Source organism: Nymphalis io, chromosome 8, assembly GCF_905147045.1.
Source record: "Nymphalis io chromosome 8, ilAglIoxx1.1, whole genome shotgun sequence".
NCBI lineage: Eukaryota > Metazoa > Arthropoda > Insecta > Lepidoptera > Nymphalidae > Nymphalis > Nymphalis io.
In genome coordinates, this window is record NC_065895.1 from 13,138,769 (window position 1) to 13,163,771 (window position 25,003).

At 32.5% G+C, this 25,003-nt stretch overlaps 1 protein-coding gene across 11 annotated transcripts in view; it reads right to left on the reverse strand.

Annotated features, from left to right (window-relative positions):
• Nucleotides 1-25,003, reverse strand: part of LOC126769939 (disintegrin and metalloproteinase domain-containing protein 23) — a 533,325-nt gene that overhangs the window by 157,222 nt on the left and 351,100 nt on the right. For all 11 annotated transcript variants that reach the window (XM_050488959.1, XM_050488967.1, XM_050488957.1 and 8 more), the window contains one exon: nucleotides 6,494-6,573. In XM_050488959.1, coding sequence (XP_050344916.1) covers nucleotides 6,494-6,573 — 80 coding nt within the window. The remainder of the gene's footprint in view (nucleotides 1-6,493; nucleotides 6,574-25,003) is intronic.

A 25,003-nucleotide genomic window follows, 5' to 3' on the forward strand; every position in this document is an offset into this window, starting at 1 on the left:
ACCTTTTTATGTAAAAACATATATTATAAGTCGAAACATATAAACACGTCGAAACTAAAGCTGAACTTTTATTTGTTTAACCTTGACTGTAACTTTTTTTAAATATCATACAGCTCAAAAGTATTATTATATTTATTTTTGGAAGCATATACGTATCTGTAACGATCTTTAGTTAGTTTAGTGAAACAATCAATGAACTATATAAACGGGGATTGAACACAGGTTTGACATGTATAATTCAATTAATAAAACAAATAATATTCTTCTGATCCTTATGACTGACGTCACTAGTCTCTTTTCTATATATTTATACTATATATATTATTACAAATGCGAAAGTAACTCTGTCTGTTACGCTTTCACGACTAAACCATAAAACCGATGATTGATGATATTTGGTATGCAATAAGCTTGAACCCCGAGGAAGAACACATGCTACTTTTTATACTTAACACCTCCCCTTACCCCTAAAAACGCAGATGAAGCCGCGAGCGAAAACTTGTTATTAAATAAAAAGTTGAATATGTTTAATTATTTATAACAAGCCTGTATTCACCGCACTTCACATCTGTTGACAATTAATCAATTCATTGCAATAAATGCAATCAAAAACACATTACCCGATGACTGAACGTTACAATACGTCATTATCTGGTGAAAAATTGTATGTGAATAAAAAAATTATTACAGAACACGATTGTTTTTAAACATCGCCAGTAACATTAAATATATCTTTGCTAAATAAAAGCGCTATTTTTCGGTATGGATAGAGCTAAGTTCACAGCACCATTTAACGTTGGCGGATATAAATCTCTCAAAACTTATTCCGAGACGTAAACGAGGTCCTCCTTGAGAGTAAAAGATTAATTTCTAAAATTTACTAGTTGAAAATTCAGAAATGTTCCGAATATCAACTTTAATTTCGTCAAGACTCAAAAGTTATTTATATTTTTTTTTTAATTTTGTGTTATAGGTAGGGACGGGCAAATGGGCACTAAGATGTTATATCCCTTGTGCCTGTAGATACACTGGCTCACTCATCTTTTAAACTAATTTTCGAAAATACGTTTCACAATGTGCAAATGGGACCATCGTGAGACAGGCATTCAACCTATCGATTGTAATCAACAGCTGGCTTGGGATGTTGGTTAAATGTTAAATACATTACGTAATTTATTAAGAAATATTGTGATATTATTCTCCATGTGTAGACAGTTAAATTGCACTGCAAATTCGACATGCGTTTACAATAAGCGAATCTCCGTTAAAGCGTGAAATTATCTGTGATAACAAATTAAGTGTGAACCATATTTTGTGATACTTATCGTATGCATTCGTATCGTCTGCCTAATTCTTTTGAAAATCTGTCATTTAAATAATCGAGATAGTTTGAAGCCGTAAATAACCAAAGACTGCGGGTTCATACCCGGGCAATCATCATACGCTTAATTTGTTTTTATAGTCCAGCGTACTGGAATAAACTCTAAAATTTCAAATGTGAGAGATGTGATCCCAGCAGTGGGATATTTGCGAACTATGATTTAAATTATTTATAAAGAAAAAAAGTTTACTACTGAGTAAGGGAGAGTTTATCCAATCAAAGATTTTTTTAAATATATAATAGGAACACGGACGTGCAGTTGGGCCACCTGGTTGTAAACGGTCACCAAAGCCTATAGACGATAAACATTGGCACTGTAAGAAATATTAACCATTCCTTACATTACCAATGCGCTTCTTACCTTGGGAACTAAGATGTAATTTCCCTTGTGACTGTAGTTACACTGGCTCACTCACCCTTCAGACAAAACAAAAGTAAGTATTGCTGTTTGACAGTTGAATATGTGATAAGTAGATGGTAGTTACCCAAAGCTTGTACAAAGCCCTACCACCAAGTGAAATAACAACAAGCACTTTACATAAATCTTCTAGAATATTAGTGTTGAATAAGTACTTAGTTGAATAATTCGTCTTTGTTTCATTGAATTACATTTTCTTGGAAATCATTAAATCAATTCGTTCTCCGGGCGTAATGAAAAACAAAAGTATTACGTTTTCGTCTTACGACCTTCTTTGCTTCACTTTAATTAGGTTACAAAAATAACATTCCGTTTCGAGTTCCCATCTAAATTCTGTTTTACGTGTATAATGGAATCAAGGAATGGTTCATTTTTGACATTATCTTAATAGAAATCACAGATTTATATCATTTTTTTTGTCTGTTTAAACTTATGACGTATTATTGATATCTCGTAAGTTGGTTACATGAAACTGAGTTATCTTCACGCAACCAGTAAAGCTTCATAAAATTTCACGTTTATTTATAATATTATTTTCTAGAGTATCGTAAAGAGTGAATGTTAGTACCTTGTGATATGACGCATTACGGGAAATTTTACCGGGAAGACGGTAAATAAGGTGAAATTGCCGCCCCAGGGGGAATATGAGTTAGGCGATATCCGACGTGACGTTTTTAAGCTTCTCCTGCAGGCGGCAATCGGATAGGGTCGGTTCAATTTTGGTAATGAAACCGGCTCTCATTTTCACATTTATTTATCGAATTATAATGAATGTAACTGTCGGACTTACAATTTGATAAAAATCGTTTCGAAATCAAAATTGTAATACTGTTGTTTTATTGATTGCTATATGATAATCTTCATTTATTGGTAGGTTTTGTGCAAGCTCGTCTGTGTTGCCCACTTATCAGATATTCTACCGCAAAACAGAAGTACTTAGTATTGTTGTGTTCCGGTTTGAAGGTTGAGTGAGCCAGTGTAAATACAGGTATGAGGGACATAGCATGTGTTCCCAATGTTGGCGATGTAACGGGTGGGTAATATTTTTTTATGGCACCAATGTGCAATGGGCGGTGGTTACCATTTATCATTAGGAGGCCTATTTACTTGTCCGCCTACCTATTTTAATTAAAAAAACGGAATAATCTACTAAATTTTAACTACGACTATATAAAAACATTGAATCTTTCGAATTATGAACTGGACATAAGCCGTAACATAACATTTGTCTATTTTCGCATGGACATAGAATGGTCTGGCCTAATCGATAGATGAAATAGAAAGTGTCCCGCGAACACTATTAAAAATCCTGCGCCGTTAGTTCTCTATTTGGAATAGCCGTGGCTGAAACTGGTCAGGTGTTCTGATCGTACATCATCATACATCCTATCGACGTATGATCATCATAATCCTATGACGTATCGCTTTGTAAAACACTTGTGTAACAAAATTAAATTATATACTTCAAAATAAAAATACGATTAACGTTTTAAAATTTACATATTAATCACAATTTTAAATCAGTATGTTCTGAATTAATATCAAGGGAATGTCAATAAATATTATACGACAGAAACTATTCAGCCGACTCACAAAGGAACGATCTTAAAACAGGATTACATTCAAACTTATTGGAGTTATACACTTCAAAATTAATCATCTCCTTTGTGAACAAGACGAACTATATAATTCACCGATTGTAAACCTCTGCTTCATAAACGAACCCCGTGATGTTTAATCTATAATGTATGAATTATAAACATGGTTTAGCGAGTTATTAGTTTAACAATGTTGTGTCTTCTTCTTTCGAATGTCAAGTCTATAATGACAGAAAGAACGAAATCATTGTTTAAATAGCCGCTAAGCAAAGTTTATAATTAAAGTCGTAAGCGAAGATAATTAGTTGACACTATCACGTAGTACTCTTAGTAATCTGCAACAAAAACATAAGAAGTTGTATTATAGACTTAATGTTTGCTAAGTTTTCAATCAATTGGGCAATTAGAACTTTTAAAGCGGCTTTAATAGAATTGCTTAACTTGTAAGTTACATAGAAGTGAAGGTAGTGTAAAAATTGTAACATTTGTTACGCTTTTATGGCTTAACTATTTAACCGATCATCATAAAGTTGTATTTAAAACTTTATGATGATCGTTGCTAGGAGTATAGAAAAGGACACAGGATACCTAACATCTATCCCAACCCTTGTAATTCATTAAACAAAAACAGTTCCATAATATTGTTAACGCAAGTACTTTTTGTTTTTTAGGCAAGTAGACGGGAGAACGGGCCACCTGGTGGATAGTGGTCACCACTGTCCATAGCCAGTGGCGATATAACAAATAAATACCATGACTTACATCGCCAATGCACCATTAACCTTGGGAACTAAGATATATCTCCCCTATAGTAACCCACCTTTCGTAATCGAAACGCAAAAATACTATATATTAACGTTTAACGGTAGAATACCTAAAGAGTGGTTGCCACCCACCCAGACGGACTTGCACAAAATAAATTTTAAAAGTATGTAATTATTTTTCTCCATTTAAATATTTTTTGGTACCACAAAAGTACTAATTACAGTCTAGACGAAGCTGTAATCAAATAGTGAATTACCAAAATAAATTATTAAAAGTTGAAAGAAATATAATTTGTGTAAATCTTAGCAGCGGTATTACTGGATTTGTATGAGGACCACGCTCCAGCCTCACCGTATCCACAATGGCCACCTCGTGACAACTTCATTAAAAGCGATGTAAAAACAAACACGACAGGCGGTAAACATACTGTTCCCTCTTTGTGCGCCAATCAAATTCAAAGCCATAAAAACTGAATTTCTGTGTACGACGTTGTGGTCGTTTTTTTTTGTTTCAAGTTTCCGTTTACGTAGTGTAAATTTACTTTTTGTCATATTCTTTGTACGCTATGTGCTGGAATTCGCAAAGCTGGAAGCGTACTAAATTCGTTTTATACGTCAATGACAGAGTGGATGTGTCGTTTGTACAGCTTGTTTGTTTGCTTAGAGAAAGCAATTTGAAGGGAAGAAAATGGTCAGGACTATTTGGCGCTGAATCAAAAATATTCCATAATTACCATTGTTGGTTTTCCTATGTATTAAAATTATGTCGAAATAAAAGTTTTGTAACGTTCTCTTTTGTTAAAAATTGGAAAGTAGATTACTGAAAATAAAGGATCAGGAAGCACTCACCACATATATATTCAATCATAAAACAGCAATACAATTTTGGGTTTCGGTTTGAAGGGTGAGTGAGCCAATAACTACAGGCACAAGGGACATTACATCTTTGGTGACGTTGATTGGTGGACTGGTTGGTGGGTTGATAGGTTGATTGACGACGTAAGTAATGGTTAATATCAGACGGTCGATTAGTATCAGAGTGGAAGATTTGCCACTGCCTTGCCATATATGTATATAAAAAATTAAAAATAATAATAAATTAATTAAATTCTGCAATTATAAGCGAATAAAGTATTAGTGTTTTTCAAAGTTTTTATGAAGGATTAATTAATATAATCTGATTTGTAGTAGATTAAAAAATTGCATTTGCAGTGAATAATACAATAAATATCGATTGAAATATAAAAAAGTACGTAAAGTAAGATGAGTGTTTATTTTTATTAGGGAAAACTTTAATCTACTATTTATTTAATTGAGACACAACTAGAAAGTGTATATGATAGGATTTGCCAGTGCCAAACGACTTACTAAAAGTTGCATAACAAGGCACAATATAAATGAAATATGACGTCATTGAATGGCAAAGTTATAAAAACAGAACGAGACAGATATAAAAATACGCAAGCGCGAAAGGGACGTGTGAAACTTGCAAATTTACTCGGAAAACGATGTCGGGATCATTTGTTTGGATTTCTTTCATTTTTATGATAAGCCGTAGGAACGCGTGTGTCTGAGCGCTAAGTGCTGCTTTTATATTTATGATTTATTATTTTTCTGGCAAAGATCAAGAGATTTGGAAATTTATGGATTCTACATTTGGCAATCAATCCATCAATTTCGTGCTACGATTCTTAATACTATTTGATTTCTTGTATTTGTAAATATAACCATTTACGTTAATGTCATTATTGCTAAAGTTATTTTTGTTAAGTTCTGGAGTTTCTATTTCAGATCCTATTAAGACATCTCTCATAAATTTACCATCAATTGGTACATAAGTCTTATTTTAGTTTCAACGTTTCGTACAAAATTATTTGCAGTTCTATTATCACTTTAATTTATAAACACACTAAGGTGCTCTGTCTTTGAATAGGTTTCTCTTTTCAAGTTTAGGTTTTATTTCTATGCCACGTTTTAATTTTTTAAATAATGCCTAACAAAAAGTTAAAAAGTGATTCTAAGTGATTCACTTTTTAACCAGTACTTTCGCAATTAAATATAACTTGTGAGATGAGATGTCTCAGTTTTTCCACCACGAATATCAACCGTTAATTTTGGGACACAACCAGAATTGTAGCAGCATGGTGAAATAATCTTTTAAGCTTCTTATCAAGTGTCCAGAAGACCACAGCCCAGCAAAGAGAATTACACGTTGATAGTTTCTTACTATTAAATATCACTTAAGTTGTCTCATCAATAACAAGATAATCACATTTGTTATATAATTTTGATAATAGTTTGTCGTGTTATTAAATATCATCAAAGTACTTACGTATTAAGCTCGAGGTCAAGACGAAACTTGTGATTGAAGGCTTTGATGAGAAGTGATGTACGATGAAAGTGCTTTCCGGTCTGAAACAAATAATATCAAATTAATATTGCTGATAGTTTCCAAGTTTTGTTTGATCTCTTTCGTATTATGTTTTCTTGTAAAGTTTTATAGTAACATAAATTTATCTATGATTGTGATTTTGAGAACGTAATCTACACTAGTGGCTGGCAAAGCATCATGACGTCACCTGTCAATAATACTAAATAAAATATGACTTAAATTATTATTACAAAAAAACCATAACTATTGTATATTTTTAATTTTTAAATTTACATAAATAGCTTGATGTTATTGGCTCAATAATATTAAATAACGATGAGAGTAGTCAATGCTCAATCATATGGTACGATAATTTTACTACTTGTAAAATTTGATATCGAGCTATGAATATAATAATAACTAGGGGAAAGGGCGTGGACCCAAGTCTACGGTGTGGTACCGGCCACCGTATAACGGCACGGCGCCACTACCGGGAGACAGCGCGGCGTCGTACCGCAGCACGGTGCCGTGTACGGTGCACCGCAATGTTTTGATGTTGCTTAGTTCGCACGTGTTAATTTGTAGTGTTTGTTAGTATGTTTCTCTTTTTTAATGTATTTCTATTATTGTATTGTCTTGATGATGCTCAGGTATTATTCAATATAACTCCAATTTCATTGGTATTGTATATTTTCAAGTCTTCGATTGAAGCTTACTTTAAGGCAAAATATTGAGACGTATTATTATTTTATATATTTTTGGCCTAATTAATAATGTGTGTGTGGGTTTTTTGCTCACATAAAATCCGACGTAACAAATGACACAATATGAACTAATATAGATTCAAGCATTATGCATATATTTTTCCTCGATTTAAAATACAAATTTAATAAAACCGAGGTAAGTTGTATTCAATAGAGTACCGTAATAACGCTGGTGCATTTGAGAAAAACCGCCTTTGAGCAATCATTCGACCGTGGATTTTATTCGAATCTATAAATTTATATTTCCGAATGAAAGTGCAATGGTAAACACAATTACATATAGTTTGCTCGATACGGTCATACAGCCGGTACTGATTGACTGTGTAGTTTGGAATTTAAACGTTGGTATCAGAAAGATGGACCAATGGTGAAAACAGGTAAATCTTAAGCGAAGATTGCGGGTTCAAAGCTAGACACGCAACACTGAATTTTCGTGTCTCAGCTCAGCATTGTAATATCTAAAAGCTATTAATTTACTTTTACATAACAATTGCTTACTATTTTTAACTTATGCTGCCCCATAAAACATTGACATATAAGTGTCTATGTTCATAACATTTCTCAATGTTAAGTGTTAATGTTCATGACATATGTCAATGTTAAGTTTTAATGTTCATGACATATGTCAATGTAAAGTGTTAATGTTCATGACATATGTCAATGTTAAGTGTTAATGTTCATGACATATGTCAAAGTTAAGTGTTAATGTTCATGACATTTGTTAATGTTAAGTGTCAAAGATTATGACATATGTCAATGTTTATGATATATGTAAATGTTAAATGTTAATGTTCATGATATATGACAATGTTAAGTGTTAATTTTCATGACATATGTCAATGTTAAGGTTCAATGTTCATGACATATGTCAATGTTAAGTGTCATTATTCATGATATATGTCAATGTTCATGACGTGTTAGTGTTCAGTGTCAATGTTCATGACAAATGTTAATGTTAAGTGTCAATGTACTGTACTGTAAGTACTGGCAGCATCACACTATCATCAAGCTCGATAAAAAAAATATAGACTGTCATCAATGCTAAGAAAGATCATAAGTTTTTTCATTTTGAATAACAGTGATTGTCTTGTTAAAACTGCTATAAAAATAATATTTTGTGATTGTGTTTCACAGTCTGACGTCCATGATAACGCTCACATGTCTGTCTCGGACACCCTCGACGCGACATGTTAATGTAATATGGGACTATACCTCTACTATTATACTTCGCCTTCATTTCGATGACTAAAATTAAAATATTATTTATTTTAGCAGCCTCCCACAAGCTTTACATTTAAGGAATATGAATTAAGCCATGTATATCATCTTTAGAGGAAGTTGGCACAAAATAACTTCGTTTTGATCGTGCGATCTAGAGCCAAATTACGTAGTTAATTGTAATGTATTTAGTTTTTTAATTATTTCGATCTCTGCGATATTATCACTTTCAAGAAAATAATGTTTGTGTGAAGCAGTGAGGGTAATACAATTATTATTTAGTGTCATACTGTGCACAATAATATCGATCATTTATTAAATCGTGACAATCACTGTATAAATAGGACAAGGGAAGATAAGGCTATAATACCAAGTTTATAACGCAATGTCATATATTTCTAAAATATACTTTGTATCGTTAAGCCGTTAGTGTTTTATCATTAGTGTTATGTTTACCAATAAATAAGCGTATGTCTTATGTTAAAATAATATTATTGGATAGTGCTTACTATATAACACAAGAATTTGGAGATGATAAAACTGTTCGTATTCGTTGTTCCAAGATATATTTTATAGGTGGCTAGTCAACCAGTATTCAACTGTTTTACCAACGGCAACGATAATTTTATCGATAACGTCTTCCGGCTTAATGGTCAGTGAACGTTTTATTTTCTTTAGTAATTTCTAGTGATGATAATGATTCATCTCTAGTAAATTTTCAAGGTCATTTAATATTAGCAATTTCAGATAATTTTCAGCTATTATTTCACGACAAAAAATGACGTAGCTCAAAAAACATAGGCTATATGTAGAATTTCGCAGTCCTCGTCGTCTCTTGGCCTGAAAAGCAAAAACAAGTTTGTGATATAGGTCAATGGTTGAGAGAAAGAGACGGCGAATTCATAACCGATTCTCTTTCATGGGGGAGTAATTATACAGTACTCCATCCTATACAAGTAATACTTAAGGCACGTGGAAAATTTAATTTGGTAGCTGTTTTTTTAGAGCGATATCAAAGTCGATCCGGTTTCTTTGTTCCTCTAATCGCATAGGATTCTAGTTCTTAATTACTTTGCAATAAAGTCTATGTTCCTGTGATGATTTTGTTTTGATAATAATGAGTTTGCACTTCTCAAGGTAAGCGTCACCGAAAACTTGTATTGTTTTCGGACCACCTCTTTGAAGGTGTTATTATAATAATAACATTTTTCCCAAGACAGGAAGTTTTATTTTAGTGATTTTAATTACAACTTGAATAATATTCCTTAATATATAAAAATATATATTTGACATTTTGGAATATATTTTTATTTGTTTAGATCAAAAAACAATTGAGCGCATATATCGCTTGTAAATGGTAAATGGTCTTTGCAGTAGAAATAATATAGTTCATTCTATACTCCATCAATTTAAAATAGGTAGGCAGACTGGCAAATGGATCACCTGATGGTAAGTGGTTACCACCGCATATATACATTGGTACTGTAAGAAATATTAACGCCCCCTTACATATTCAGTGCGATGCCAGCCATATAACAAGATGTTACGCGAACATATTTATCATTTTTGGAATTTTCCTGATTCGTTCACCTTTCAAACTGAATTATTGTAACGCAAACGCAAGACACTACTCTGAACTTTATGTAGATATTTATATTTAAAATACACAAAGGCCTCCTCTGATTTTGAAGAAAAGCATTAAAGCTTATTCCACTACGCTGGTAAGGTGTGAGTTTCCAAGAACTTGTGTCAGTATCAGTCACATTCGAGACATACAGGTTTCCTCGTCGTGTTCCTTTACCACTGAACACGTTTTTTTTTTTTTATAGAATAGGAAGGCGGACGAGCATATGGGCCACCTGATGGGAAGTGGTCTCCAAACGCCCTTAGACATTGGCATTGTAAGAAATGTCAACCATCGCTTATACAGCCAATGCGCCACCAACCTTGGGAACTAAGATTTTATGTCCCTTGTGCCTGTAATTACACTGGCTCACTCACCCTTCAAACCGGAATACAAAAATAACAAGTACTGCTGTTTTGCGGTAGAATATCTGATGAGTGGGTGGTACCTACCCAGACGAGCTTGCACAAATCTTTACCACCAGTATGATGGTATAGTACGTAATGAATACTAAGCACATGGACACAAAACAATACAGTGTTGCTATCCCGGATTTCCCCCTACGAACTCCGGTAAAGGTTTACGTAATCTATTCACTGAGCTGTCTCTCTTTATCTTGGCTCTTTTATTTATATTAATTTTATTGAAATTAATTGAACTCGCTTATATTACTGGGTTTCCAGTTTCGTTTTTTTCAAATATTAACTACGAGTAGTTGTTTAAACACTCCGTGAACTAATTCTATAAAAACAATCTTCTTTAATATAAGTACTCTTAATCATTTCGAAGATTGAAACCAGAAGTACAATATTAGAAACCAATGTCTAATATTACCTTGAGATGGATTTCAATACGCTCACGAATCACTTCAGACATCAAAGACTTCAATATGAAAGATAACACTTCACTTTAAAGTGTATACGGAACCAAAAAGGACAAGAGGGAAAAAAACAAAATGAAATCCAAAGCGTAATGAACGTAAAAATAAGTCAAAATTGTATTCATGATCAAATTAAGGCCAATGAAATATTAAATAAAAAGTTGATTTAGACAACGCTAGAGCTTTAATACGTTCTGAAGAATGCTTGACACATTTTCTTTATCATTAGGAATCTATTGTTTATGTGTTAATAATTATAAATATGTAGTTTCTTCTGTATTTTTTTTTCTTTTTTCTTTTTTTTTTATAGAATAGGAAGGCGGACGAGCATATGGGCCACCTGATGGTAAGTGGTCACCAAACGCCCTTAGACAATGGCATTGTAAGAAATGTCAACCATCGCTTACATAGCCAATGCGCCACCAACCTTGGGAACTAAGATGTTATATCCCTTGTGCCTGTAATTACACTGGCTCACTCACCCTTCAAACCGGAACACAACAATAACAAGTACTGCTGTTTTTCGGTAGAATATCTGATGAGTGGGTGGTACCTACCCAGAAGAGCTTGCACAAAGCCCTACCACCGGTAAAATTGTAGTGTATTTACTGTTAATTCAGTTAAATTCGTTTATAATATTATTCCTGTTTTTATTGCATAAAGTTTTGTAAAAAGGCAGTTATTATTACTATATTTTTAATTTCTATTAATTAATTCGCTTATTGTTTAATTGTTAATTTAGTCATGTAATTTACTGTTCTTATTTTCATTTGCTAGCATAGTAATGAATTACGTACTTGTGGAAACTTTATTGGTATATTTATCATCTTTATATATATATATATATATATATATATATATATATATATAAAGTATATGTTTATATATATATATATATATATATATATATATATATATATATAAACACCGCTAATAGACATTGGCGATACTGTGTAGCTTTGTGTAAGTCCATCTGGGTAGGTACCACCCACTCATTAGATATTCTACCGTACCGTAACCGTAACAGCCTGTGAATGTCCCACTGCTGGGCTAAAGGCCTCCTCTCCTCTTTTTGAGGAGAAGGTTTGGAGGTTATTCCACCACGCTGCTCCAATGCGGGTTGGTGGAATACACATGTGGCAGAATTTCAGTGAAATTAGACACATGCAGGTTTCCTCACGATGTTTTCCTTCACCGTAAAGCACGAGATGAATTATAATCACAAATTAAGCACATGAAAATTCAGTGGTGCTTGCCCGGGGTTGAACCCACGATCATCGGTTAAGATTCACATGTTCTTACCACTGGGCCATCTCGGCCATCTCGGATATTCTACCGCTAAACAACAATACTTAATACTGGTATGTTCTGGTTTTATGGATGAGTGAGCCAGTGTAACTACAGGTACAAGGGACATAACATCTTCGTTCCCAAGGTTGATGCGCGTTGGTGATGTAAGGAATGATTTATTTTTTACAGTGCCGGAGTATATAAATGGTCACAATTTACCATGCAGTGGCCCATATGCCCATTCAAATAAAAAAAACTGTCAATAGAGAGGACGATAACAACCTAAGACCTAACGTCTTCGTACGTATATACGAGGGAAGAGAACCTTAAAGAATTTAGTCTAAAATATAGATATTTGTAGTGACGTAAATTACTCTCTTGAACACGGAGCTATAACAGTTCAGCGACTTGCAGTAATAAATAGTAAGTTATCCTTATTGCTGCTTAAGCAACTAAATGCAAAGTCGATGAGTGTACGATGCTAGATATTATAGTTTTAATACTTTAAGCCTAATGATCGCGCTTTCTTAAACATTTCTTGCAATTTTTTTTAACTGTTTATTCCTTATTTATCCAAAAAGTTACGTTATATACGTATTTAAATACTAGCAATGTAATAAAATTTAAATAAGCATTTTTTCTATTAAAAATATTTCAAATGCATATAGAAATAAATATATTAAATCTTTTTTTAAAATATATTTATGTAAGTTGTAAATATTAATAATCTTTTGGCAAATGGGCCACCGGGGGTCCAATTATTTGTTCAAAAGGTCCACGCAATACAATATAATATAAGATATTGAATCTAGCTATATGATTAAAATAACGAGTGTAATTTCAAAAAATAAATATAATATGAATAATTAATTTTAAATAATATATAATAATAATAAATTTATTTATTCTCTCCCACAGACAATAATGTTTACATTTTTTTTTTCTTAATAATAAATACAGTTGTATGTGGGAGGCAGAAGCTTAAGCTAGGTTGCCCTGTACTAAGTCTCCTGGCTCCCTCTCTTGGGTTTTTACTTATTGAATTTAAAAAAAAGATATGAGCATATTATGCTGAATGCGAGTGGATTATTCTCGATTCAATCTACATTCCGAATTAGAAGCTTTTCGTTTATTTTTATTTTTGTTGAATGATTGCAAATATCGAAAGAATATCGTTAGAGTAACGACGTATAAATATATATTTAATCTAAGTCATTGGAACCTTCACATCTAAAGATCAATGTTTACAAGTCAACAAAGTGTCAGCGTTAACGATATTAATGGAATTCGTTACTCACACTCGCACTGTGGAAGACAACATACTAATTTCCGAGGGCACTGCTTATCAAATTAGGACCCACATCGCAAGTGACCCGCGAGACACGAATTGACAGCTACGCTCCGATACTCTAATAAAATATACTCGATGTTACACTTTACGATATAACTTTTAACTCTGTTACGTTTCGATACGTTTTGACGATGTTTTTCACGCTCAATCTTTTGTCGCATAAATCTTTTTGTCATATTATTTTTTCTAAGAAACTTCTTTGAGTGTGATGAGAGTCAAATTTCAAGGTCTAATTTGAGAGTCACGTAAATGTTACACTTTACATGAAATGTTTCTGATGTTCGGTCACATGGTTTTTATGGTCGTTGAGTTGTTGTTGGTAACATACTTCCATTTGAATAATATACTATTAATTTTAGCCGAATAAAAGAAGAATTCTCCGTTGTTCATTAGTAAAAATTTAAACACCTTCAATATACCTTCTGTTAAATAAGTAATTATATTATAATACTGTAAATATAATTAAAATTTTATGAAGTAAGTATTATTATTAATTCCTTAGATCAAATACAAAATATTAAACTAAGAAAGGCCATTGAATTAAATCGAGTTGCTTTGTGATTATTAAATTGGTTATAAATATTTTAGATCCTATTCAAAGTTATCTGTAACCAAATTTCACAAGAATTTAAAATAAACTTGAAATATAATGAAATTGAATCGAATTATTATTTTGAATCATAATTTCGATGAGCTTGCTACTGAGGTCTCAGACATCTTTTCCCAGTTATCTTAGCCTTGATTTAATCTTCAAGATTATCTGGAGGCGGTCGTCTTTATTACTTGTAATAAGGCATTTAGACCTTCTCTGTAAGATGATGGATTCTAGAATATTCTCTCGTCTGAAGAGAGGTCTTCGCTATTTTAGCTTGATTACACAACCCATTGTTGAAAGACGGAACATTGTAGTGGACTAATTTTAAACTAGCAGTTTTAATAACGAAATTTGATTAAGAAGATTTATAATTTAGATTAGTAATAAATTAAATATCTTGTAGCTTTTAAATATACTGTACTTAATTATAAGTTATTGTCAATAAAGATGTGATGTGACAAGAAAATTAATTATTAACGTTCAAATTTGCCGTGACAAAGAAATAATTTTTTTAAAAAAATTCTAAATTAAAACTCTAAATTACATTACTTTCTTGAAATGGCCGTTAAAGTAAGTTATTGGATAAGCATTGTTATATAAGATTGAAAGTTATTGGCGTCAAAATAATTTATTATAGTTGGAAAATTTATAGTTACTGAAGATCGTCTCGTTAGTAGATTTCGTCTTTGTTCATGGTAACTAGGAGACTTCGCTAACAGCTCTTTCAATAGTTTTATATTGTTTACAGTCCTTGAGAAATAAATTGCTTGTTTAGTTCAGTTGAAACGGGAGCACTGGGAGAGAAAAACTAAGGACCTTAAGTAAATTCTTTGATGGAATATAAATAAGACAAACAAGCGTAGAAATTGATAAACATAGCGAATTTAGTATTAAAATTTATGAGAAATAAATTGATTTAGGTGAAACGTCGTACTCTAACCTCAACTTAATTTGCGTATACTAATAAACTATAGTATATTCTTACCTAACTAATATGTTTTTTTTTTGTCAATAGTAATATATGTAGATTTATTTATCAATTTTGGTAATAGATTAAGTTTTAAATCAATATTTCATTTCGTGTCGTATAATCACAAAGCGTTACTGAATCATACTTTTTCAGAAATATTAGCTTTGACAAATATTTCACCTATTTCGTTCTTTATCCAAAAACATCAAAGATTTACGATGAAAAGAGAAATGGGTTTCGATTTTTAATCAAAATTATACATCAAAACTGTTTTTTTCTATATTTATAACGTTTAATAATACTTAGATATAGATTTTGAATACGAAGTCCTAAGTTCAACTTTGCAATTAATATAAGTTTTCTTGCTTGATTGCGTTTGGAACTATTCTATCATACTTCTATCTGAAGGGACGAACTTTCATAATTGAATGTGGAGATAAGTAAAACACGAGAACTTTCTCTGGATCTACTTTAATAAATATTTGCTGTTTTATTTTATTTGATGTAACCAGATGTTCTTCAATATGTTTGGTTAAATCTAGTCTCATTAAAACAAAATGACTAAACATTCTAAGACGGATTCAATCCTATCCATATCCGAAACTTCTGCAGACAATTTGAGAAGGTTTAATATACATGTTAAATTGTAAGTCTAACGATGAACAGAAGTTGATTATATTTATCCGATAAGACCATATATTTTAATTAAATAATTTACATTTCCATTCCCAAGTATTTTAGATACAGTATAAGTTGCTAAAAAATTAAACATATTATTTTTAACGTATATCCACAATCCCTAACAAATAAGAACACCTCAATGGATATCCAAAGATTGTTCAGATCTATGAAGCTTAAACGGATACATTTCTCACACTTTGCCCGTTATTTCCCTAAAGTGACACCGTTTCAACCATTCTTGGTCTATTTGTAGGAGAATGTAGGCTACTAGTTTGCGTAGGACGCCGTTAAAGGGACATTTAAAACGGTCGAACGTAAATAATGGTAAAGATTGAACGCACCCTCTATATCATCCTGTCCTCAGCCGGTTTTGCAAACACGACCCTTATGGTGAATTTGCTTCACATCGAGGTCGGGTTGAGTACCCGCGTAATAAAAAGTTTGATGTTGGCTTTGGTAACCAAATTGCACATTGATATTTAAAATTAAATAGGAGCTCAAAGATTTACGACAATTTAATGAAGGTTCGTCGATTTCATTCCGATGTAAATTTCATTATAAGGATACTAATAATAATTAATTGTATTTGTATTTCGTTCAAAAACTTTTACAAATGTTTTATTTAAAAATATTTGCGTAAATAATCTATATTTATAAATTTTAAATAATTATTTTTTTATATTCTTATATAGTATTTATATTATTATTTAGTTAAAGCAAACTATTCGTAAAATTTGGGTTCTAACACCATTCTTCACTTCCTGCAAAAGAAACTACCACAGATAACAAGATATTACTGAAACCCATTCCTTCCACTTTTTCTAAAACCACTTCGTAAATTATTACCCAAAAGAAACGAGAGCGTGTACACACCCGACCATTATTTGGGTAAGCCGTGATAAAATTTCCGGTAGAGGAGAAAACATTACCGGCTAGGGTCTGAATCAATTCAGAAGTGCTCTGATTTAGGCGTGGGTCACGAGGCCGGTTTTTAATTAGCCAAAGAGGGTTGGGCTATGCGTCAACATATTACGTCTACTCATTGTTTTTGCATGCTCAAAAATGCGATTTAATGCAAAGTATCATTTTGATCATTAATTAACTGTAAGTGTGAAAGAAACCCCGATTTAATGGGAGAACACAACACAGCTTACTAAGTGTACGAGATGAGAATATAAAAAAAAAACTGGCATTGAAGTGATATTAATGAAAAATGTACCTATTCAAATAAATAAGTGATCATTTTTTAAGTCCTGATCGAAAGAGTGACAATTACTTTGTATATTTGGATAATATAATAATTTTGGTGCCATTTCCGAAGCAGAAAAAATACATTTCAGAAACAATCAGTAAAGCAAAAGATCTAAGAAAGAAAAACAACCCGAACACTTACAGTGGCTTCTATTTTATTTCAGTGCATGAAAACAGCACTTTGTTTCGAGATAAGCGCTTAGGCCATAATACTTGAGTATCGGAGGAAACACGCTTGGAGATGTATCCCGGGACAACTTGGAGAATAAAACGCTTTGTAGAAATATCTATCTTATATTTTACGTCATAAGATCTCCTATGGCTTGAATGTAATTGAAGGGTTGCAGTTAAGCTGCCTGAGCTTGGTATTTCATTTGTATTATGATATACAGAAATTATACGGTTGTTTTGTAAATATTATTTAAAAAAAAGCAACAGTAATTGTACGGTTTTTTACGTGATTTACTTTGCATATGTTGATCTTTAACTTCGTTATTATTTTTCTTTGTTTAGATTAGACAAATTTTAGGTGTTTAAAAAAAACTCAAGGATTAAGTTATGTAAATATTATTCTTATAAATTTATCTATCACTTTCATTTAACTATTTATCTATATAAAAACCAGTAAATAATAATAAATTGTGGCGCGTACTCCACAGTAATAAATAAAACACTCGCATTACTCAGATGTAACAAATGACTAAACACTTTTTCCGACCGCGAATATACGTCGCTTACGCGTTTAGGTAAAGTGTTCTATATGTGCCTTGGGTTTTTAGACAAAATGTTTTGCCTGTCTTGGGCGAGATTTGCGTTCCCCTGTAATGCATCTCAAGAGAGCTGTAACGGATTTTACCTCTTCGCTAGGTGAAATTTAAATATTATTCGCAACGTTATACTAAAATTGTTGCAAGAAATTTCCCAACATATTTATCATTTGCATGAAATACGTATGTGCTTTTACAAGCTTTGTACACAAATCTTGACTGGACAAAGAAAACATGAGAATATCTTTGCAGGCTATTTTAGGTGGGATGAGTGTTGATGAAACTGTATGATAATCATTTGATTTAAAAAATCACATCCAATTAAGCCGGTCTTGAGATAGTAAATTGGTTGTTTTGGTATTTATTTATTTATGAAGATTCTTCCAGGAGTAATTACACCAATACAACATTAGTGTGTCTTAATATTATTTTTTTGGTAGATTTAAACAACCCAAAAAACTCTTGATGTAACTTGAATTATCGTTTTGTTTATCAGCTTAATGATTGAAAAAAAAAACAGAAATCATTGAATTTATAATAATAAATGTGTTTTCACAATTTATGTGCAAAATTGCTATAGTATACTGAATCAATGCAATCAAAGAGAATGTCCTTTTTTTAATGACATCCTTGATTACATCCCTATAATTAAATCTTGATAGAGGAGGCGTAACATAATCAATTTCGGCTTCTAACAAACTTTACACGGCCGATCGCTTGTACCTTCAATAAGGCTTTTCGTCCTTCACCTACAAGATACTATGCGTTTCAAAAAGATTTTGAGTTAAGGTGTATAAAGTCTAAATTCCTCTACTCCATAAATGATTAAGTTTGCGAACCAAATCGAGCGTTATTCTCACTATCAGCGAGAACATTCGATTTTTGGCCTTTGATAAGATCAGTCGGGGTTGCTTTGGTGGTTTTTTTTCGAGATTTTGTGGGGTCTATACATATATATAAAGAATGTTAAAATATATGCGAAATTCTAAGAAAAAAAGTAGGTAATATTTATTTTATTCTTATCGTCCAAATCATAAATAGGATATGCGGTTGAAAATGTTAGATTAGTCTCTTTTGATAATTTTCTTACTTATATGTCATAATATGCCACATTACTTTGGTGAAATGTCACAGATAAGTATTCCGTACTTACATTTGCGTCACACTGTGTGTACAAGTATATTATATATGTATATTCATAATATATTATATCATCAGATATTCTACCGCAAAACAGTAGTGCTTGGTATTATTGTGTTCCGGTTTGAAGAGTGAGTGAGCCAGTGTAATTATAGGCACAAGGGACATAGCATCTTAGTTCCCAAGGTTCGTGGCGCATTGGTTATGTAAGCCACGGTTAACATTTCTTAATTCCAATGTCTATGGGCGTTGGTGACCACTTACCATCAGGTGACCCGCCCATATGCTCGTCCGCCTTTCTATTCTATATAAAAAAACTATGTGTGTATAAGTTGAATTCAATTGAAAAAAAGATAAATATAAGAATGTTTCTATTACGAAATATTTATATTACTCCTTTTTTGGTCTGTGTAATATAAAAATGTTTGAAAAATTTATGAAGTTTAATAATCGGATTGATCAAAGTAACAGATGTGCTAAGCAGAGCGCACCGGATCTTTCTTCCTGTGTCCGCTTCACTGATTACCATTTCTGATTGTATTGCAAAAACGCCTCGGTTTTGCTTATTATTTATTTTAATGTGAAATATAGGGCAGGACCTTGTGGGGCCCGTCTGTGTAGGTACCAATAACTCATTTATTCTTCTACCACTAAAAATCAAAACTGTATTTCTGTGTTTCGGTTTGAAGGGTGAGCGAACATAGTATATTAGTTTCTATAAAGAGCTATTTCATTTTTTTGGTAGGTCAATGATGGTAACCATTTGCCATCAACTACCAAAATATATTAAGATAAAAATAACTATGACAATAATAAATCAGACATGTTACAATGGTCCAGTAGTTAGTAGTACGTAATATACGGCTTACACCTTGGCACACACCACTGACGTTGATGTGGGAGTGTGGTGGTATTAGCTCCAAGCCTGCCCCTTAAGAAGAAAGGAGACAATTGCCTAGCCGTAAAAAAATAACAGGCACACCTTTTTCTTATATCTTTATATGTGTATGTATTATTAAAACAAATTAAAATTGTATATATGAAAACTGTTTGTAACTTAACCAATACATACAGATGACCCCGTTCCAAATGGGCAATCAGGATTCAATTGGCCATATAAGGTTATAAGATGCGAATGTTAAACAGGTCCCGAGCAAACAGTCGCACTTGGTTTGCTCAGCAAACAGTTACTTTTAAAACCCTGTGGTATTGAACAAATAGCACATACCGTTTGAAAACAACTTAGGTGGTCGAAATATGGACATCCCTTACATATAAAAGAATAGTCAAATTAATATCGATATTAATCTGACTATTCAGGTACGTACATCCGTAAACGCAATAATATTTGACCATAGACATTGTCAAACAGAATGGCCCATTTGTCACATGGTGGTTGCCACCGACCATAGACATTGAAACTGTAAGAAATAAAAACTATCTCTTACACCATCGCAAATGACCAACTGGCTTCTCAAATTGGGATATGATGAGTTATTACTTAAACGATAAATATAGCATTGAAGTCAGGACTTCCTTCCTACCCCATCCCTTCCTTATATAAAAATACTGAAATACTGTATAAAACATATTTAGGTAAAAATTCATTTGATTCCTTTTTTTATTAAAATTATGTTAGACTATAAATTTTTTTATCATAAGCAGCTTTTAAAAAAATAGATGTGTTTGTTAATTTTATATTATTATTAAATTATATTTTATTTTATGGTTACATTGAAGAAATTATAAATTAATGTGCTGTCAAATTGGAGGGCGTAAGTACATACACAGCTTAATACTATTGTAGTTCGTATCGTACATATTGTTTATGATATGTATTAATTATTCAAAATGAAGAAATAAATAAAAAATAAATCGTCAATAACCGCGTGTGGTAATAAATCAATCTTGAACCTCAAGGGCAGACACAGGCTACTTATACCCAGTACCTGACTCCTCACTCTCAATATATAATCGTACAGATCTCATCTCATCATTATATTTTATATAATGTCTCGGGAAATATGTGGTAATGATTGTTTCAATTGAAATTATATTTGTATTATATATAAAAATCATGAAACCTTCGTAGATTGGAAATTTTTTATTACACGTCAATAAATAAATGATAAATATATGCGGCTAAAGGCCTTGACACTGATTTAAAAGGCTTGTACATTGAAAAAGTTACCTTATTTCACAGACTTATATGGTGGAATATCGTTTTAAATAAGATAAGGAACATTTTCAATACGCACTAACACCACTAAAACTTAATATCATTCTTATAATTATTAGAATAAAGTTCAAAATCGCTTCAAAGAATATAAGGTTCCAATAGTTGTACTCCGAGGAGTTGTCAGCGTGATTTAGTGACGACAGGGAAAATGAAAAATTGTTGTACCGGGCAACAAATCATACGGACGCCTATTGGTGCAGTGACGAAACGTTAGGTGAAAATTTAGTGCCCGTAAGATATGAGGAGATTCGTTCAACGAGATTTATCTCCTACGATTTATCCAGATTGCAATATTAGAAATAAAATTTTCGTGTAGAGAATATCGAAACTGAGTGATTGATTCTTTTATTAATACTTGTAATATTTTTGCTTTGCTGCTCGTTTTCATTATTTAAAAAATAAACAGGACTTTTTTATCGCTGATTTTTTCCTTTATATCATGCTTGGCGGTAAGGGAAACCAACATGTCTTGATGAGCAATTTACCATGTGCGAGAAGTAACAGAACAGAAGAGCAATTTACCAGAGCGTGATGAAGTCTTCTCGTTAACACCAAAAAGACCTCACTTGTGGGACACTGCTTCCAGGATTAATGTTATCATCAGTCCTGTGTCAGAACTCTTTCTGCTCCTATCAGATTTGACGTCCAACTGGATTGTGAGAGTGATAGAGAATATGTAGGTTAGTCGCACTAAAGAATCTAATTACCATCGTCCAATTTTTCAAAAAAGAATATTAGGTCAGACGCTGTGTTATCATAATTTGATAATAGAAAACGTTGGAATTTCCTTAACAAGGCTGTGCTGAAGCATAACAATAAGAGCTATTAATCATATTAAAGATTAGTGGCGTCGACGTCAATCAGGAATCTATTCCACGGAAAAAAATAACGTTGGATGAATGAAATTTTGCTAGTCATATTTAGTATCCCTTTTTCTATTTATATGGTTCTTATTTAGGATAATTGTTATTTAAAACACGCTCAGTTCGGTTAGAACGCGTGAATCTTAGCCGATGATCGTGGGTTCAAACCCGGGCAAGCACCATTGAATTTTCATGTGCTTAATTTGTGTTTATAATTCATCTCGTTGACGGTGAAGGAAAACATCTTGAGGAAACCTGGCAGAATTTCAATGAAATTAGACACGTCTAATTTCATTGAAATTCTGCCAGGTTCATTTTGAGAACATTATATAATTGTAAAAAAAGCCGAGATGGCCTAGTGGTTAGAACGCGTGAATCTTAGCCGATGATCGTGGGTTCAAACCCGGGCAAGCACCACTGAATTTTCATGTGCTTAATTTGTGTTTATAATTCATCTCGTTGACGGTGAAGGAAAACATCTTGGGGAAACCTGGCAGAATTTCAATGAAATTAGACACATGTCTAATGTGTATGCTACCAACCTGCATTGGAGCAGCATAGTGGAATAAGCTCCAAACCTTCTCCTCAAAAGGGAGAGAAGGCTTTAGTCCAGCAGTGGGACATTAACAGGTTGTTACTGATATAATTGTACTTCATCAAAATGCTTTTTATAAATTTTTATAAATTTATAAAATATGAACAGGCATGTAGGTGTAATGTAGAAAAAATGGAGAGCAATAAACCCTTCCTAGGTAGACACAATCGCGTTTTCGTAAAAAAATATAACAATATTTATTCTAAAACCTAAAATTGTGAATATGAAATTTAAAAACAAATTAATTTACCATTTCGGTGAAACGTGACGTTAATATTCAAAGTCTTTTAAAACGAATAATACCGTTGAATATCCTATGAAGCCCCGAACATTTTCACTTAGGCACAAAATAAATGACTACAATTTATTAATTTAACGCCATCCGTATCTGTCATGTACTTCTAATCAGTCATGCGGTCTCCCGACATGACTGGCTTAATTGCCGTCCGATCAGTCACTTTCTCGATAAATAACAGAGACTTTACATCTATTAGTGCTTAATGTTTAAGAGGCTTAAGCTTGATTGGTCAGATTGATTTAGAAAATGGAAATACCACCATCAATGTCACGAAATCTTTACATAACTTACTTACTTTCTATTCAGTAGTTCAGTTTTACTTACGTTATTTCTCAAGTAATGTAATGTACACTAATATAATACAAATATTTACAATTATATATCATATCACGAATGCGTTTATAAACCCCCGAGTGTTGATCACACATTGCAAGATTAGCCTCTCCAGGTTCCGCTACACTGTTTCCTTGTGGACTTGGAAATCATGTCGATTTCCTATGGAGCATCGACCACATGACAACTTGCATAGATAGATCTCATCTATCTTTGCATAGGCTAGCCAAGAGGCAAATGAGGTAGTTAGGAATGCCTATTACATACGCATTAGTAATGTCAGAAATATAAGATATTCCTTAATTAGTTAAAGCGCTCGCAACCAGAAATATAAGGTGTCATATACTATGTGCTGCAATAGCTGTAGCACTTGTATAATTTAGTAATTATAAAAAATATAATTTTTAACTAATCCAAGGTGTTTTTCTTTTAAGCTCTCTAATAAACCATTACTTGAAAAAAATACTTAAGATTTTTCTCAAATCCTCAGCCCGATAAGAAGATTAGCGTGGAAACGTTTAATGACAAAAAGCAGGCGTTAATTAGAGACTGCTAACTCTGGTGTCTTTATCTGCTATAATAAAAAAACGTTGACAGCATTTAGCCTGTACGATAGAACGATAGAAGCGCATGAGATTTAGGAGTTCGAAGTTCATCGTCATCATCAATAATTCCAAATTAAATAAATTAAAATATATACATATATACTGTAATAAATAATAATTTAGAAGATACTCCGCTACGCCAGTTCATTTTTGAATTAACTTTCAGGTTAGAAACGTCTTCAGTTTATTCTGTTTCCTGATTTTATATTGACATACGTGAACATGCTACATATAGTTGCCCTTGGGTAAAGCACTAGCAAGTAATAGAAAAAAAATATACAAACCTATATATATTCTAATAAAAACTAAACAATTTAATACAAACTTTCATAAGCCCTACAATTAAGGAATAGGTAACCTTAAAAGTAATATTCTATAAACTAAACTATGAAAATGGAAAAAATTACAACCGAATTAATAATTGCAATTGTAATTGTATAAGGTGTGTACTTATAGTGACACATATTTATATACTTTATTTATGTGCTCAATTGAAATATATAACTTATTTGAGGACAAATAGTTATACAGTGTATATATATACTATATAATAATCCTAATATGTCTAGCAGAAGGTCATTCTACTCTGGAAAATATGCATCAGGATTCAGAAATTGACCTATTTAGGACACCGCCATTTTTATTTTATTTTTTATTTTATTTTTATTTTTTATAGAATAGGAAGGTGGACGAGCATATGGGCCACCTGATGGTAAGTGGTCACCAAACGCCCTTAGACATTGGCATTGTAAGAAATGTCAACCATCGCTTATAGCCAATGCGCCACCAACCTTGGGAACTAAGATTTTATGTCCCTTGTGCCTGTAATTACACTGGCTCACTCACCCTTCAAACCGGAACACAACAATATCAAGTATTGCTGTTTTGCGGTAGAATATCTGATGAGTGGGTGGTACCTACCCAGACGAGCTTGCACAAAGCCCTACCACCAGTATTTTATCATTTACGGGCTAATGGCCGCAACATTTATCAGAACAATGAAAAAA